Raw genomic sequence first — 14,861 nt, 5'->3', positions numbered from 1 at the left:
ACGGCTGGCCCCACCAAGAGCTAGAATGGCAGATGCTCTGTAGGTATAGTAAGTCAGGATTCAATAACTCCTCCTCGTGAAAAGCCTCACTCAGACCAGAAAAATAGGAATACTATTCCTCTAAAATAGAAGCACAGACTTCTCTTATAGTACGTGGACCCAGGAGAGCCAAGAAGACATGAGGTGGGGTCCCCGAGGCAGAAGTCAGACCTCTCAAAACACACGATCCGCTTTGATTCCACCCGGAAACCGGGGTGAACCCAGTTTACGTTCACCCTTCCACGAGAATTTTGACTTCAGAACAAGAGGCTGGACCCCCTCCTCCCCCGGACGAGGATGAACTTGAGTTATCATCTATCATGACCCAAACACCTGAAACTCTGACTTCTGCGGGAGGAAAAGATAGAGAAAACTGCATCAACGATCCAGTAAGGTCCCCCAAAATAGATGCTACTTTAAAGGATGGAGTATATGAGTTATCTACCGAAATTGAAAAGAATCGATAGGCCTTCTTCTTCTTCAAATTGTTTCTTCACATTTCATGTAATCTACATGATCCACATCAAAATCGTCAATAAAGAAAATATTCGAGGAAAAGCTGGTGAAGGCTAGAAAATATATAACGCGCTTACCAACTATAAATTTTTTCTCATCTCTAGTGCAGGCCTCTACCAGTAAACAGATCTTAATGGCTTGCTTCAGTAGTTTATTATATGCCAAATTCGGGGGAGTGACACCACTAACGTAACCCAACTCCTTGAAGAAGGCAACAACTGCTTCTTTAGGTAAATTTCTTCTTCGTCATCTTGCTTATAAGCATAAGATTCATTCCCCATGAGCAAGTGGCCCTAGCACCAAAACATGGGGAACAAATCCACAAATTTGTAGTCTGGATCAGTTTCTATGGCACAAACCTTTGTGTGGGCGCTTTCGTTAAGAGGTATGGCCATAAAGAATCAATCCTTGAAATACTTCACGTTATCAGAGTAAACATCAAAATAATGGGTGATCTGATTCAATGAAATCAAGCCCTGGCCATGTGCGTGGTCCATCGTGCTATGATGAGCCTTTAAAAGGTGATAAAAAAATGGCAAGGTCGACACGTCCCTCTAATATTCGCACCAATGCTAGAAATCCTTGATAATAACTAGCCTACTCGGTGCAACTTTGAGGGAGAAATCATTAAATGATTCAAGATGTCGGCCTTAATATCATTTAATGGAAGGAAAAAACCCAAGATGAAGAATAAGCATTCATAAAGGTGGATAATACACCATTCATATTAACTACATATCCTCTTATCCTTGTATGGGGTCAACACCATACCCCCATTCAGAAAAAGGTCCCATATCACCAAAGGCACGAGTGATGTCGCCTTCATAACCAAAAGTAGAAGTAGTGTCTGAAATCTCTAGGTCCATCCAAACAGCTAAGATATCCTTTTTTTGCTTTCCGGCGCGTAGCAAGTGCAACCTCCATAATAATAAATCCAACTCAAAAGACACCATAAGAGGCAAAGAAATACAAGAAACCTCAAATAAGGAAGAAGAAGAAGACAAAGAAAAGAACGCTGCCATTAAGACACTGAAACTAAGGGCAAACATCAAAGAAAACTACAATACATGTGAACACAAAGAGGAGATAGAAAAACCAAGTGTTCTTGTGGTGATCATATATAAAAGAATGGAAGAAAAAAAAGAACACTTTAGAACTTCAAGTGACAAAAGAGTGGAGAAAATTAAGCAAATAACTTTTTATGGGTACTTTCAATGTCGGGGAAACACGATCTCTTACACCCAGAAGAAAAGAAAACACTACCAACGGTCCAAATCTTCTCAATAGTTGTCAAAGATACTCAATTATCCTAGGATCAAAGGGTCATCATTGATGGCGTGTGAAAGGGGTACACATGAAGGGTTCCTCAACAAAAAGACACATGGCACGGGAAATGCGTTTAATGAGCGAGTTTCCAACGCTAGTGGTGTTCCATCACTACCCTTCACTTGAACTAAAATCCAACTGATTTCGGAATGCAAGAAAAAATCCTTCTGCTGTAAGGTAGAGGAAATGGCTTGGGGGAGAACTATTCTAGACCACCCATAAGACCAAATAAGAGAAGCCCAAAGAGTGACTCCTTTTGGGGACCAAGCGCAAGAAAAGAGGACCTCTGTTCTCTTAAAAACAGACAATCCCAATCCATAGGTCATCACACACCATCCAGATCAATCGAACGGTTCTCAACATGACACGCCGCATTCTAGTGAAGCAATTATAACTGCCTTTGCTATATGAAGAGAAGAGTGTGCCATTTTACAAATAATTCAAATCCATATCCATTACTCACTATTTCTCATTCTCTCACTTAATTGAATATTGAAATGTTGACTTTGCATTTACACTCTCATGCCTTCATACCATAAAATCCAGTGCACTGCATCATCGGAAGTCAAATCACACTAGTTCATCTCACAATTTTTTGTTCCATCGTGAAACGTAATTCAATATTATATTGTTTTATATAGTTTTTCATGTCATTTACATCCGAGTTAGATGAGATAGCATACCATATTTGATGGTTGTCATGTGGTATCAAAAGCAAAAAAAAAATCATACGTTAAAAAATTAAAAGATAAAAAACTTTAATTTCAATTTTAAAATTCAATTACTACAAACACAAGTATGTCATCCCTGCAATATCATAGGGATGAGAAAACTCACATTTTGTCATAACAATAACAAATTTCCACAATACAAATTAAAAAAATAAAACTATAGAATTGAAACGATGACAATTAATAGAATCTTAATTAATAGGGTATTATACTACATGCTTTCTTCATACTCATACACATTTAAGGTCAATGTCAAAACTCTCATTTGTTATGAGAAATTATATTTTTGAGGTAAAACCTATTTGATAAGTTAGTATTTACCAAACATGGACACGAATATGATGCCTTTAACACTACTAAAATTAATATTTGAGAAGAAAATAACGTTACAAATAAGTGTTTCACTTCACTTCACTTCACCAATCTTTTACTTGATCCTAACAAAAGTAATATAGGTCACAAATGAAGCAATTTATTATCTCCTAACTAAAGTATATTTATTAACTTATTTTGAATATTTTTGCATAATATTTATATATAACTGTATAAATATAATGCCTCGATATTAATATGCATTTTCTCCATCTCCTTTTCAAATTCATATAGGAGCACCTTCAAAATGTGAAATCACTTGAGCATTATTACTAGATGATCTATGTTGATTCCCTTGATCAAATGATATGAAATTTGAATGATAATACTCAACAAATGATCCATTATTAATACTCTTTTCACCATTCATTACCTCAATATTATTCCCACTTTGACCCTTCACAGTAGACTCTTTCATGATCAATGAGTTGCCACCACATTGTCTTGGTTGAGTTTGATAGAAAACCTTGGACACAACTAACTCTCCTTCTTTCTCTTCTTCATCATTCCCTAGATGATATTGATGCATCACCCAACTTGTTTTCTCTGGCTTTCTTTGCTTTCCATAGTTAGTGTAAAGTACGAGGATTTTTTTGTAGCCTTTTAGCTTGGAATTGTTGTAGATTGGTCTTGTTTTTCCTGTTTTGTGCCAACGGGTTTCACTGCCATCTTCGTGATCTGAATGCACTTTTCTTCTTTTTCTTGTTCCTGTTGTGTATGCCTTGGATGGTCTGTGGAAGAAATGGCGGATTAGACCATCTTTGCTTACACCTGAAATTTAATGCAATTTTAAATTACCAAGTGCTTATTATCTAGCAGCACCAACACCTCTAAAAAATAGTACTTTGTGTCCGTGTCAGACACCTGCATTCATGGTTTTAAATTGCGGTTGTGGTCGCGATTGTGGTTGCTGCAATGCGTCTTGCGGCCGTTGCGGCGTGAATTTAAATTAGAAAATATTTGAAATACACCGTGCAAATTAAATTTATGGGTCCTCAAATGTTGAGTTATGATGAAAATATGTGAAGAAACATGAGTGAAGGTGTTTGATGCGAATTCTAGTATTATTCGACGCGTGATTACAAATCACACCGTAATTACAGCCTAATGTGGATGCGGAGACTACCGCATCAGTAATATTGCGGCCGCAATTGCAGTTGCAGACTGCAATTTAAAATCATGTCTGCACTGACATTTGTGATTATTTTTAATTTATTTATTTTTCAAATTTTTATTCGTGTTGCCGTGTCGGTGTCGTGTTTGCTGTGCGTGTTTCATAATTTATTATTATTATTATTATTATTATTATTATTATTATTATTATTATTATTATTATTATTATTATTATTATTATTATTATTATTATCATTATTATTATTATTATTATTATTATTATTATTATTATTATTATTATTATTATTATTATTATTATTATCCTACAAAAACATTGCTTCAACAAAACTACTACTTTCTTCTTTTTTTCATGTTGCTGAAGCCTAAAGTCTCAAAGGTAAACCATTCTGATCATCTTATTTAAATAAAAATAAATGTAAGCTCATCAAAGTTATAAAACTCATCACAAATTCATACACATTATATTATGAATAAAGAAATATAATTGAGAGATTGTATTGTAATAATAAAAACCTGGTAATTTCTCTGGATGAGTATAGCAAATTCCATTCTCTCCTTCAAGAGTAGGTATGAACTCATCAATTAGAGGATGGAGTTTATGAATATCAGACCTCACTTTTGCTTCCAAATGTTCAAGAATCTCTTGATCTGTTGGATCAAACTTCACTCCAGCAGGTAATCCAGGTAAGTCATTAATTCCACCACCCTAATTATTATTATTCATTCATCCCAAAAAATATATTTAATTAAAAATATATATTTATTCATACCAAAAATATATATTTAATTAAAAAATAATAATAAACATTTACATGCAAAAAATATTTATTAAGAACCTGATCTTGGCATTTGATATGATGACCACATGTGAGACAAGTTCTAATTAAGCTGTCCTTTCTTCCATCAACATTGATGCTATGATTATTTTGAACCTCATTGCAATGAGTCATATTTATATATTTTTCTTCTTTTTCTTCCTCAATCATTCCATATGTAGAAATTTTCTTTTTTCTTGTCTCCTCTTTTTTTGCTATATATAACAAAAAAATTAATGGAACAAGAGCTAAAAGAGAGAGAACGGTTTAAACTAAAGTAGTAATAATTAATAAAAAGGGATATAGAAATGGAAAACTTGTCTCTTCTATAAAGATGAGTGCTTCCCTCATGCAACTACTTGTTGAGGTGTAGGAAGGAATTAAATTCTCCCTCACTTTTGCACCTCTCTTTTGCACTTAACAAGAAAAAGAAAAGAGAGGTACCAACCAAAAATCTAAATAGAGAATGAGAATTAACAATGAGAGATATTGGGTTGGTTGTATAGTGAGTAAATGAGAATAAAATAATGATATTGCTTTGATCTCAAGTTTAGTTTTGCTTTGTATACTTGTATGAAAAACTTGTGGAAGAATAAATGCATGTTTCTGTTCTTTTTTGTTGAAAATTTTGATTTTGTCTCTTTTACTCTTACTAAAGGTAGCTCTAAGTAATGGATTTTTAAATAATTTAGATTTGAAATTAGAAATTAAAAAATTAAAATATTGTAGAAAGTTGAGTGGGATTGGGGCAACTTAGTAAGAGTAAGAATTTAGGTCCAATGTCACATTGGAGTGTAGATAAAGAAATAATAATAATAATAATAAATACTAGAAAACTATATATAAGAATAAATTAAAATTAAAATTAAAATTGAAGTGAATATTTTTAAGCCAACCATTATTTTATTTCTTCACGTAGACTTTTTATCCTTTTCTCTAAATCTATCTCAAGTCTTATGGTGACTTAGATAATCTTAACTCTCAATGTTGTCAATGGTTGTAAATATGTTATATGTAGCCATGTGTCAAGAGATTATATAACATAACAAGAGAAATTAAATGAATATTAATAAGTTTTTCAACTTTATTTGTCATGCACTTGATTAATTAGTTTAGCTCAGATTGGAAGTACTATCCCTAAGTTTGTTTTGTGCTTGCAGTTGGTGGGTTCTACCTTTTGTTGTTGGGTTTGTTTATATCTAGTAGGACGTTTTTAAATTAAATATTTTTAAAAGTTTTTAACCATTTACTATCAATTAATTCTTATGATATAGCATATTATAATCAAGAATTAATATCTATTTACTCTATAATATTAATATCAAGAATTAATATGAATAAAATTTAAAAGAGTTAAGAGTGTTTTAAAAATATTTTTTATAGGGAGTTTACTAATTTGACTATTTACTCAATCAATAGCGGATTTTTTTAAATAAAGATGATAAAATATGAGAAGAAGAAAGAGACGGGAGTTTCAATAACTAAATAACATGACTTATGAAAATAATAATTATAAAAAAATATACATGATAAAACATAAACAGACTAAAATATCATTAACTCAATTTTAACAAAAGATTCATTTTGCATTATCCATATCATATTGTTCAAAAATTGTAAATAGAGGTAAAAAAAAGAAGAAGACTAAATGGAATAGACAAAATCAAACAACTGAGTAAACTTACGGGAGGGAGGGAGAGAGAGAGCTTTTTTTGGCTTTAGGCAGCGCTTTAAAGCGCTATCTATTTTCCCGCTGTCGTAGGTAAAGGCAGCGCTTTTTTTCACCTTGAAAACGCTGCTAAAGGCACCCTTTAGTCAGCACTTTTACCTATAAAGCGTTGTTAAAGGCCCACTTTAGACAGCGCTTTTGTATTAAAAGCGCTGCTAACGGCCCCCTTTAGACAGCGCTTTACTGAAACAATTTTTAAGAAAAAGCCTCTTAAAAGCGCTGCTAAAGGCCACCTTTAGACAGCGCTGTTCCCACAAGCGCTGCTAAAGACCCACTTTAGCCAGCGCTTTTTTCTTAAAAGCGCTGTTAAAGGCCCCTTTTAGACAGCGCTTTTCTGATACAAAATTTTTAAAGAGCTTTTAGGCAGCGCTTCTCTTTTAAAGGGCTGTCTAATGTCCACGAAATTTTTAGATGCATCTATTTAAAAAAGGCTTGCCCCAGGTTTTCACCATATTTTGCACCTGTATATACCATTACAAATTTCACATATAAACAACAACAAAAAACTCTATTTTTCAAAGCTAAAATGCTAAGAATATATATATATATACGAATAAACTTTGTATTTTTTATATGCTAAGAATATATTAATAAACAACAACAAAATTACATCCAATTCAATGAAAACAATTGCATCATCCAAAACATTGTTATTTTTTACAAAAGTCAAAAGGATGCTAAATATCTACTTTTTCTTCTTGCCAGCTAACCTTTTTACCCTTCAATATCCTGCAATTGCATCAAACCATTACAATCACAAAACAGAATAACAGAAAACCAAAAACAAAATAATATAAAGGTGAAAAACATTCTACATTAGTGTACATAAAGCCATTCTACATTTGCCACGAATGTATTTCAAACGGCCTACATATCACTAAATAATCTATGTAGATAAATCAAATATTGCAACATGCACTTGGCTATACTCAAAATTCTCATCAATTATAGTAAGATTTCAATATACCTATACAACTTTCAACTCAATCATGAATTGACACCATTCCTCCTTAAGTTCATCCAACTTAGATTTTGAGTAAGTAGCACACTTGAAGTCATCAAAGTACTACAAAATAATACAACATGGTATGTTTAAGTTAAAACTATTTAATTATATGAGAAATATGTGTTAAATATTAAAATAACTCTTAAGTTAAAAATCCATACCTTGGACGTAATCTCTATTTGATTCGAAAGAAGAATTTCTTTCATAAACTGCAACATGTAAAAACTGCAATCTACTTCATTACGCTGCCCAAGACACTACACATGGAAAGAAAATATGGATAAGGCCTAAGTTTTATCATGTATCATCACTATTTATATAATCAAAAATGGGAATTAATTAATATACCTCCACTCGAGTCCATGTGATGTTGTTGGCTTTACTCTTTGGTACTTGACTTCCTCTTTGTGCTCGAAAAACTTGTATAACGCTAATAAAACATAAACGCATAATTTAAAACAATTCCCATAAGTAAATAAATATACACACGAATATTTAGAACAATCTCACTTACGTATCAACCAACTTCTTCATAGCTTCGTATGTACTAACTGGATTGTGTAAGGAATCCAGAAAATATACAACTTCACTGATAGGATTAATCGCGACCAACAACCAATGTCCACTGTAAGGCAAAACAAATGTGAGATGAAAACTTTCTACACAATGTAAAAATATGAAAAATTATAATAGATGAATTTAGAATTAAAGTCTAACCCGTTACCAGTATTAAACGGTAAAAAGAACAACTTTTCTGAATTTATGCTGGCCATAAAACGGTTGAGTACATACGCCATGACTTCATCCGGTTTAGATATGATTAACTCTAAGTTGGTATTGAAGGGAGCTAAGAAAGCGAATCTTTGCCTCAATCCACTCGGGTGCATCAATTTTTCATACAAAAACCTTAAATAAAAGACCTCATTAACATTTGAAATGAGTAAATGAATTGTTCATTTAATTAAACAAATTAGATCGGATATACCTTATGTATGTATCAATAACACCGAGGCCTAATTGCGTATGTTCAAAAATTTGTTCAAAATCCTCCATACCAATTGTTTCTTGATGCTCAATACCAAACACATCTTCCTCCATAGGTACAAGATGGGTGTTTCCTTGCGGAATATCAGAGAGTTATAAAGAAGTTAAAAGGCACGACCTAAACTTATTGGGAGTAGGTTTTTTCTTAGCCGTGGTCTTCTTAGCAACAACCTTTTCAGGCTTCTTACCCTTACTGACATCTTCAATCTCTTTATCATGCATCTAATTAAAGATCATATAATTAGTTAGGTGAAATATAAGATCACGAATTAACATTTTTCATGCATAAATATCATATAATTGTGATGTACCTCTTTTATTGATGCAACTGACTCGATTTTCCGCGGAGGCTCCTTGTCTTTTGCTTTGGATTTTGTTGGAGTCTAATTAACATAACCATGTAAAAACAAATGTACGTAAAATGCGCGTAAAAACTTTGAATACTCAAATATTCATATATATGGTTTTAAGCATACCTCGTCATCTACATTAATTAGGCTTGACGGCCATGCAACAAACGAACCTATTGCATCTCCCACCAATGTGGCATCAGAAACATCGTCAGGATGCGGTAATAACGCATCTTTCTCTAAAGCAATGTCAACCGATACTTTCAAACAGCCAGTAGGGAGCGGTCTAGTGTGAAGTAATTCTCCCAAAGTGTTATGCACTTTTCCCTTATCAACCATCCGATAAGTCGGTGACGATAAGTAGAGTTGGCAAGGTGAAATGCCCTAAAACCAATAATAAATTTCAAATTGTTATTGTGTATATATTTCAATTAAATAAATTAAGCTACTTTAATTTCATAATAATATATAATTACCTCTGGAAGATCCGGTTGAAAATTACAACCGATACTAACTTTGTCACTAGTAGCTTTACAACCTGAAGCTTGCTCTCTTAATTCTTTTTCCCTTTTCAATTCGCGGACTTCAGCTTGTAGTGCATACAAGGTTTCCTGCAGTTCTCTATTGCTAGGAGCCTTCTGTTTTTTCATCTTCAAGGATGTTGGAGTGATTCCAAATCCCTTACCCCTCACCCGACCAGAATATTCAGGAACATCTAATGCGCGACTAAGTATGCTCCTGTAATCATTGCCTTCATCTAGAGATATAGACTGAGATAGAGTCTCCTGAAATTCATATGAATATTCAAAATTTGTCTTATTAATATGTTACTAAACTTTTGATTTAATTAAAGAAATAATGCTATACTTACGCATTTTTCAAAAACTTTTTGAACATCTTTTTTGACAACTCCATCCTTTCCCACACGGGCTTCCTTCCACAAAACATGTGGTGGAACAGATGTTTCAGAACTACTCTCCCTTGTTAACTACACATTAAGCCAAATAATATGATTAAATATAACTCACGATGAACAAGTATAACATTGAAATTTATAGATACTTACAATAGACTGTTCTAAGCGTCCATATCCCATACGCCCTTTTCTGTATGGACATGGGGGACCTGATGCTCTTTTCTGATTTGTTTCACTTCTACTCCGAAATTTTGGGTTTTTTCGTTTTGCTTTAAACGTTTCCCATTCTTCAGGTGCAATCAAACTGCTATATCTTTTTGGATACTCTGCATCAACAAAAATTTTATTCGCATCCCTAAGATATCTCCTAGTTAAAAAAGTCCTAAACCCTCTTAGTAGTCTTCCGGCCAACTTGAGACAAATTTTTCTTCTATTATCCTCCATGTTGTTGAAACTCCTCTACGAAAAACATACACAGTGCGTTAGTACAAGTAATTTAAAGACGTAATCATCATTAAAAACAAATAACATCACATATGGTACCTGTATCTCAATCCAAAGTTTGTCTTTAGCTTCTTCTAAATTTGTATCTCTCCAATCATCACAAGTAATTGGAATTGCATTCCTTACGAATGCACCAATAAAACTTGTAATCTTTGAACCGTTAGGCTCAATTAGTAGGCCACTTTCGCTCCAATGCGCATCTAATAGTATGCCTCGGTCTCTATTCCGAATGACTTTCTTCATAAGTGTTATTCCTCTTCTAATTTTTGCTTCCTGATCAACAATGTTCTCATGATCTCCATCATCAATATCATCATCAAGTGGTTGATCCTCGTTACTAGCCATCTAATTAACCTATAATAAGAAAAACATAATCAATGACACTCATAAAATTCCATAATCAATTGAATATAAAACATAAACTTATTACATCATAAGATTACACTGTACACAATAATTTATTGATTAACACATTCAGACATACTAGTAACACTCACATAGTTACATTATCAAATATTATCATATAGTAATCACAGGATAACACGATGAACAATGAAAATAAAACAAAAAATAGGTACTAAATATCACTCACACAGCAGAACACGAACCAAATACGCACATAAATTTATTGACAATGACATAATATATAATATTTTATGACCGAGAAACACATTCTTCTGACAAAGGTCCAATCGCGTCGTATTGGTTTCATCTTCACAAACAGGACACGCTTTTTGAGCTTTAATGCTGTACCCTGAAAGATTTCCGTATGCTGGAAAATCATTAATTGTGCCAAATAACATCGCCCTCAAATTGAAACTTTCTTTCCTATATCCATCATAAACCTCCACACCGTTCTCCCACAAAATCTTTAAACCTTCGATCAAAGGTGTCAAGTATACGTCTATGTCATTCCCTGGTTGTTTAGGCCCAGAAATTAACATAGATAACATCATGTACTTACGCTTCATACATAGCCATGGGGGTAGGTTATAAATCATAAGAATCACAGACCATGTGGTATGTGAGATACTTTGAAGACCATGTGGGTTCATTCCATCAGTAGATAGTGCCAATCGAAGGTTTCTTGCGTCTGCTCCAAAATCAGGATAATCATCATCAATTTTCGACCACTGTGGTGAATCTGCCCGGATATCGATACTTTCCATCAATAATTCTTTCATCTGCATGCCAAGTCAAATGTCTTGCATTGGTTTCACTATGAAACATGCGCCTAAATCTCGGAATTATAGGAAAATACCATAAGACTTTTGCTGGAGACAATTTTTTCTTATATCGAGATAAACCGCATTTAGGGCACTCATTTAACGATGCATATTCGTTTCGAAACAAAACGCAATCGTTTGGACAAGCATGTATCTTATCATAGCTCATGCCAATAGAGCACAACATTTTTTTGGCCTCATAGGTTCGATTAGGAAGAACATTATCCTCCGGAAGCATATCTCTCATGAGGGCTAATAACTCTGTGAAACTTTTATCCGACCATCCATTGTCCGCTTTTAAGTTGTACAACTTTAATACCGCAAACAGTCTTGTGAATTTACTGCAACCTTTATACAGCGGTTTCTCTGCATCGCTTACCAACCTCTCAAACATTTTGGGACAGTCCTTAAGATCTTCTTCAAGTGCTTCTGCAATCTCTTCGACTCGATCACAATCGTATGTATCCGTGTCATTGTCGTCTGGAGCATAGGTCGTCGTATTACTTTTCTCCCCCGGTTCAACATTCTCGTTAATTTTCTCACCATGATATATCCAACACTTATAACTTCGATCAATCCCATGCGTCAGTAAATGCGATTTCAATCCATCTGCGTCAACCCGACCCCCATAACAACAACCCAAACAAGGACATTTCATTCGACCGGCGTCTTTGATGTGTTTAACAGCAAACTTAACAAATTCCAATACCCCATTCTCGTACTCTTTTGACAATTGATCGACATTCATTCATTTTTTATCCATGGAATTATCACTAATTAAGGTAAACAAAAACACTATAATTATTCACGCAACTATTTCAAAATATGCTAAACAAAAAACGCTAATTAGTCACGCAACTATAGCAAAAGAATAACTAATTACCTGTAAAGAAAGTCAGCAACTTCTGGAAACACACACTGTAAGATTCTTGGAAACGAATCGAACTTCACTCTTCACAAGTAACCCATAGCAAAGATATTCCTGAAAATATAAAATAAAAAAGTTAATTGAAGAGAAAAAGAAGGAGAATTGAATTTATATTAAAACTAACTATATTTTCAAACTAGTTATAGAATTAGATTTATATTAAAATTGATTTTAAAACAATACAGTTTATGAACATTACTAAGATGCTAAATAAACATTATACAGTTTATGAACATTACTAAGATGCTAAATAAACATTAAATGAACACCTTTTCATTTATTCATCGTCAGTCAACTATTTCACAAAATCAATTAAATTACGTTCTAATCATCAATTACATCAATACAGTCCCCAAAAGTAACCAATATATGTGGGGTTTGTGGCTTTGAGAACAAGGTAAAAGAAAAATATGGAAAGTTGTTTCAAATTACTTCAACTATGATCCCTGTTTAATCTCCTAGTCCCTATTATTCTCTTCTCTCACAAAACTTAGGTGGTTAATGGTACATACAAAATGCTATATTCTGTTTCACTCACGGACTATCAGCCTTCCTCCCCACATTATTACATTAATATTAGAGTATGAAAATAGTTAAACAGTAGCGATTACAAATGCACAGCAAAGGCAACCCATTTATATTCAAAATGTTAAATGAATATGAATTTGTGTTAGTAAAAATTCCTGATTGCCAATATTCATTTTCTGGAAGGAAAGATTAAAATAGTTTAATTTAAAATGCATGTAACTAAGAATTAATCACTAAAATATAACTAATTGTTATTGAAATCTATTAAAGTAAAAGAAGCTAATGCCCAACAAAAGCTACACAGAGGCTAATTGTGGTGCAGAAATTCCCTAAACATCATTAAGTAACCAACTACCTAATCATCAAAGTGAGCTATTTAAAAATTAGAACCTTTCACTAAGTTGATATTCACGCTACCGATAGCAGCTACGGCATTATTCCATTTGCTGTCACACTAATTCTTAAACTAAAGATATACTCTAACACCATAGCCATTAGAAAATTAAATTAGATACTATAAATTTAATTTGACACCATAAAGATATATTTTGACACCATAGACATTTATATATTTCTTAATATAATTTATTGAATAAGGACAAAGACAATAACATGAGAGAAGCTTCAATTACCCACTTTGCTGAGAGAATAATGATTCATTCAAGGTAGTAATTCATTGTTATGTTAGGCTAACAACACATAAACAGACTCCTCCTCAATAGTATGATATGCGTAACAAAAATCACCACGATAGATTGAGAAAATATAGCACCTTAAATACTAAATGCGATTGATTCAATTCAACAGTAGAACATTTACATAGAACATTTACAGTAAAACAATGGAAAATGGTACACCACACAAAATTGTTTTACACCACACAATATGAAACTATTAGAGAACTATTCAAGTGAAACTATTAGAGTTAAAATTGTTTTATTTTATAATCTTGATTTATTTTATAAGTATTTAAAACAATTTACTCAAGTTCTAGACTTTAACATTTTGTTAGTCTAGTACATCTTATAATTGACATAACTAACTTTTAAACATGTGAACTAAGATGCTTAAAACTACATAAACAAGGACACTAATTATGACGTCTTAAGTTAAATAAAAAAAATAATAATAATAAAATTATGACGTCTTAAGTTGACAATCACTAGAAATAAAAAACTCAAACAATTTCCCGAGAAATTTTCATGATTAAGTGACGATAAATATTATAAGCTAATTCTTGATCATTAGTCTCATCTAATCGGTCAGTACTACCAAAGGTCAACAAGTGAAGTAGCAGTTTCATTCATATTAAGCTCACAAGTAGCCATAGCCATAACATAATATCCAACCTGCACACTAGACCGAAAAACCATATCATGTTTCTTATTTTTTCAGTATACAAGGTTTGCTCTAATAAAAGTACAATACCTTGAAGTAGCTCACTTATTAATAAGTGAACAAGCCATATATACACTACAATTTAGACTCTGTTCAAATTAACTAAACAATTTCAATGCTAACCACCAGTTGAAGCATTCTAAGTTCACTGAAACACTTCAAGGCCAATAAAGGACAAACTCTACTAATAAGTAGAAAAACATTATTCTAGCTTCATTCCTATTCTTATTACTCTGCTTTTATGACAAATAAAACAATTTTATGACAAGATTTCCAAAATTAAAACTAGTCCACAACAA

At 32.9% G+C, this 14,861-nt stretch overlaps 3 protein-coding genes and 1 long non-coding RNA gene across 4 annotated transcripts; all 4 read right to left on the bottom strand.

The window, feature by feature from the left end:
- Window positions 1-2,960: 2,960 nt before the first annotated feature.
- LOC131607229 (NAC domain-containing protein 73-like) lies at window positions 2,961-5,430 on the bottom strand. Its single transcript, XM_058879249.1, has 3 exons — window positions 4,955-5,430; window positions 4,632-4,824; window positions 2,961-3,755 (listed from the first exon to the last, which is right to left on the bottom strand). The coding sequence occupies exons 1-3, from the start codon at window positions 5,102-5,104 to the stop codon at window positions 3,211-3,213; spliced, it is 888 nt and encodes a 295-aa protein (XP_058735232.1). The 5' UTR covers window positions 5,105-5,430; the 3' UTR covers window positions 2,961-3,210.
- Window positions 5,431-7,272: 1,842 nt separating this feature from the next.
- Window positions 7,273-7,921, bottom strand: LOC131607228 (uncharacterized). The gene is made up of 3 exons (XR_009285227.1): window positions 7,830-7,921; window positions 7,630-7,728; window positions 7,273-7,391 (listed from the first exon to the last, which is right to left on the bottom strand). It is a non-coding gene; the product is annotated as an uncharacterized LOC131607228 (long non-coding RNA).
- Window positions 7,922-8,007: 86 nt separating this feature from the next.
- On the bottom strand, window positions 8,008-8,815 carry LOC131605343 (uncharacterized). The gene is made up of 4 exons (XM_058877715.1): window positions 8,654-8,815; window positions 8,386-8,574; window positions 8,183-8,293; window positions 8,008-8,098 (listed from the first exon to the last, which is right to left on the bottom strand). Exons 1-4 carry the CDS (start codon window positions 8,764-8,766, stop codon window positions 8,008-8,010), a joined length of 504 nt encoding a protein of 167 aa, XP_058733698.1. The 5' UTR covers window positions 8,767-8,815.
- Window positions 8,806-10,830, bottom strand: LOC131605342 (uncharacterized). Its single transcript, XM_058877714.1, has 7 exons — window positions 10,522-10,830; window positions 10,129-10,437; window positions 9,934-10,050; window positions 9,539-9,847; window positions 9,189-9,446; window positions 9,024-9,095; window positions 8,806-8,934 (listed from the first exon to the last, which is right to left on the bottom strand). The coding sequence occupies exons 1-7, from the start codon at window positions 10,825-10,827 to the stop codon at window positions 8,806-8,808; spliced, it is 1,500 nt and encodes a 499-aa protein (XP_058733697.1). The 5' UTR covers window positions 10,828-10,830.
- Between the last annotated feature and the right edge of the window lie 4,031 nt (window positions 10,831-14,861).

Source organism: Vicia villosa, linkage group LG5, assembly GCF_029867415.1.
Source record: "Vicia villosa cultivar HV-30 ecotype Madison, WI linkage group LG5, Vvil1.0, whole genome shotgun sequence".
In the NCBI taxonomy this organism is placed as follows: Eukaryota; Viridiplantae; Streptophyta; class Magnoliopsida; order Fabales; family Fabaceae; genus Vicia; species Vicia villosa.
Note: the sequence above shows the minus strand (reverse complement) of the source record. Positions and strands in the feature narration are given on the sequence as shown.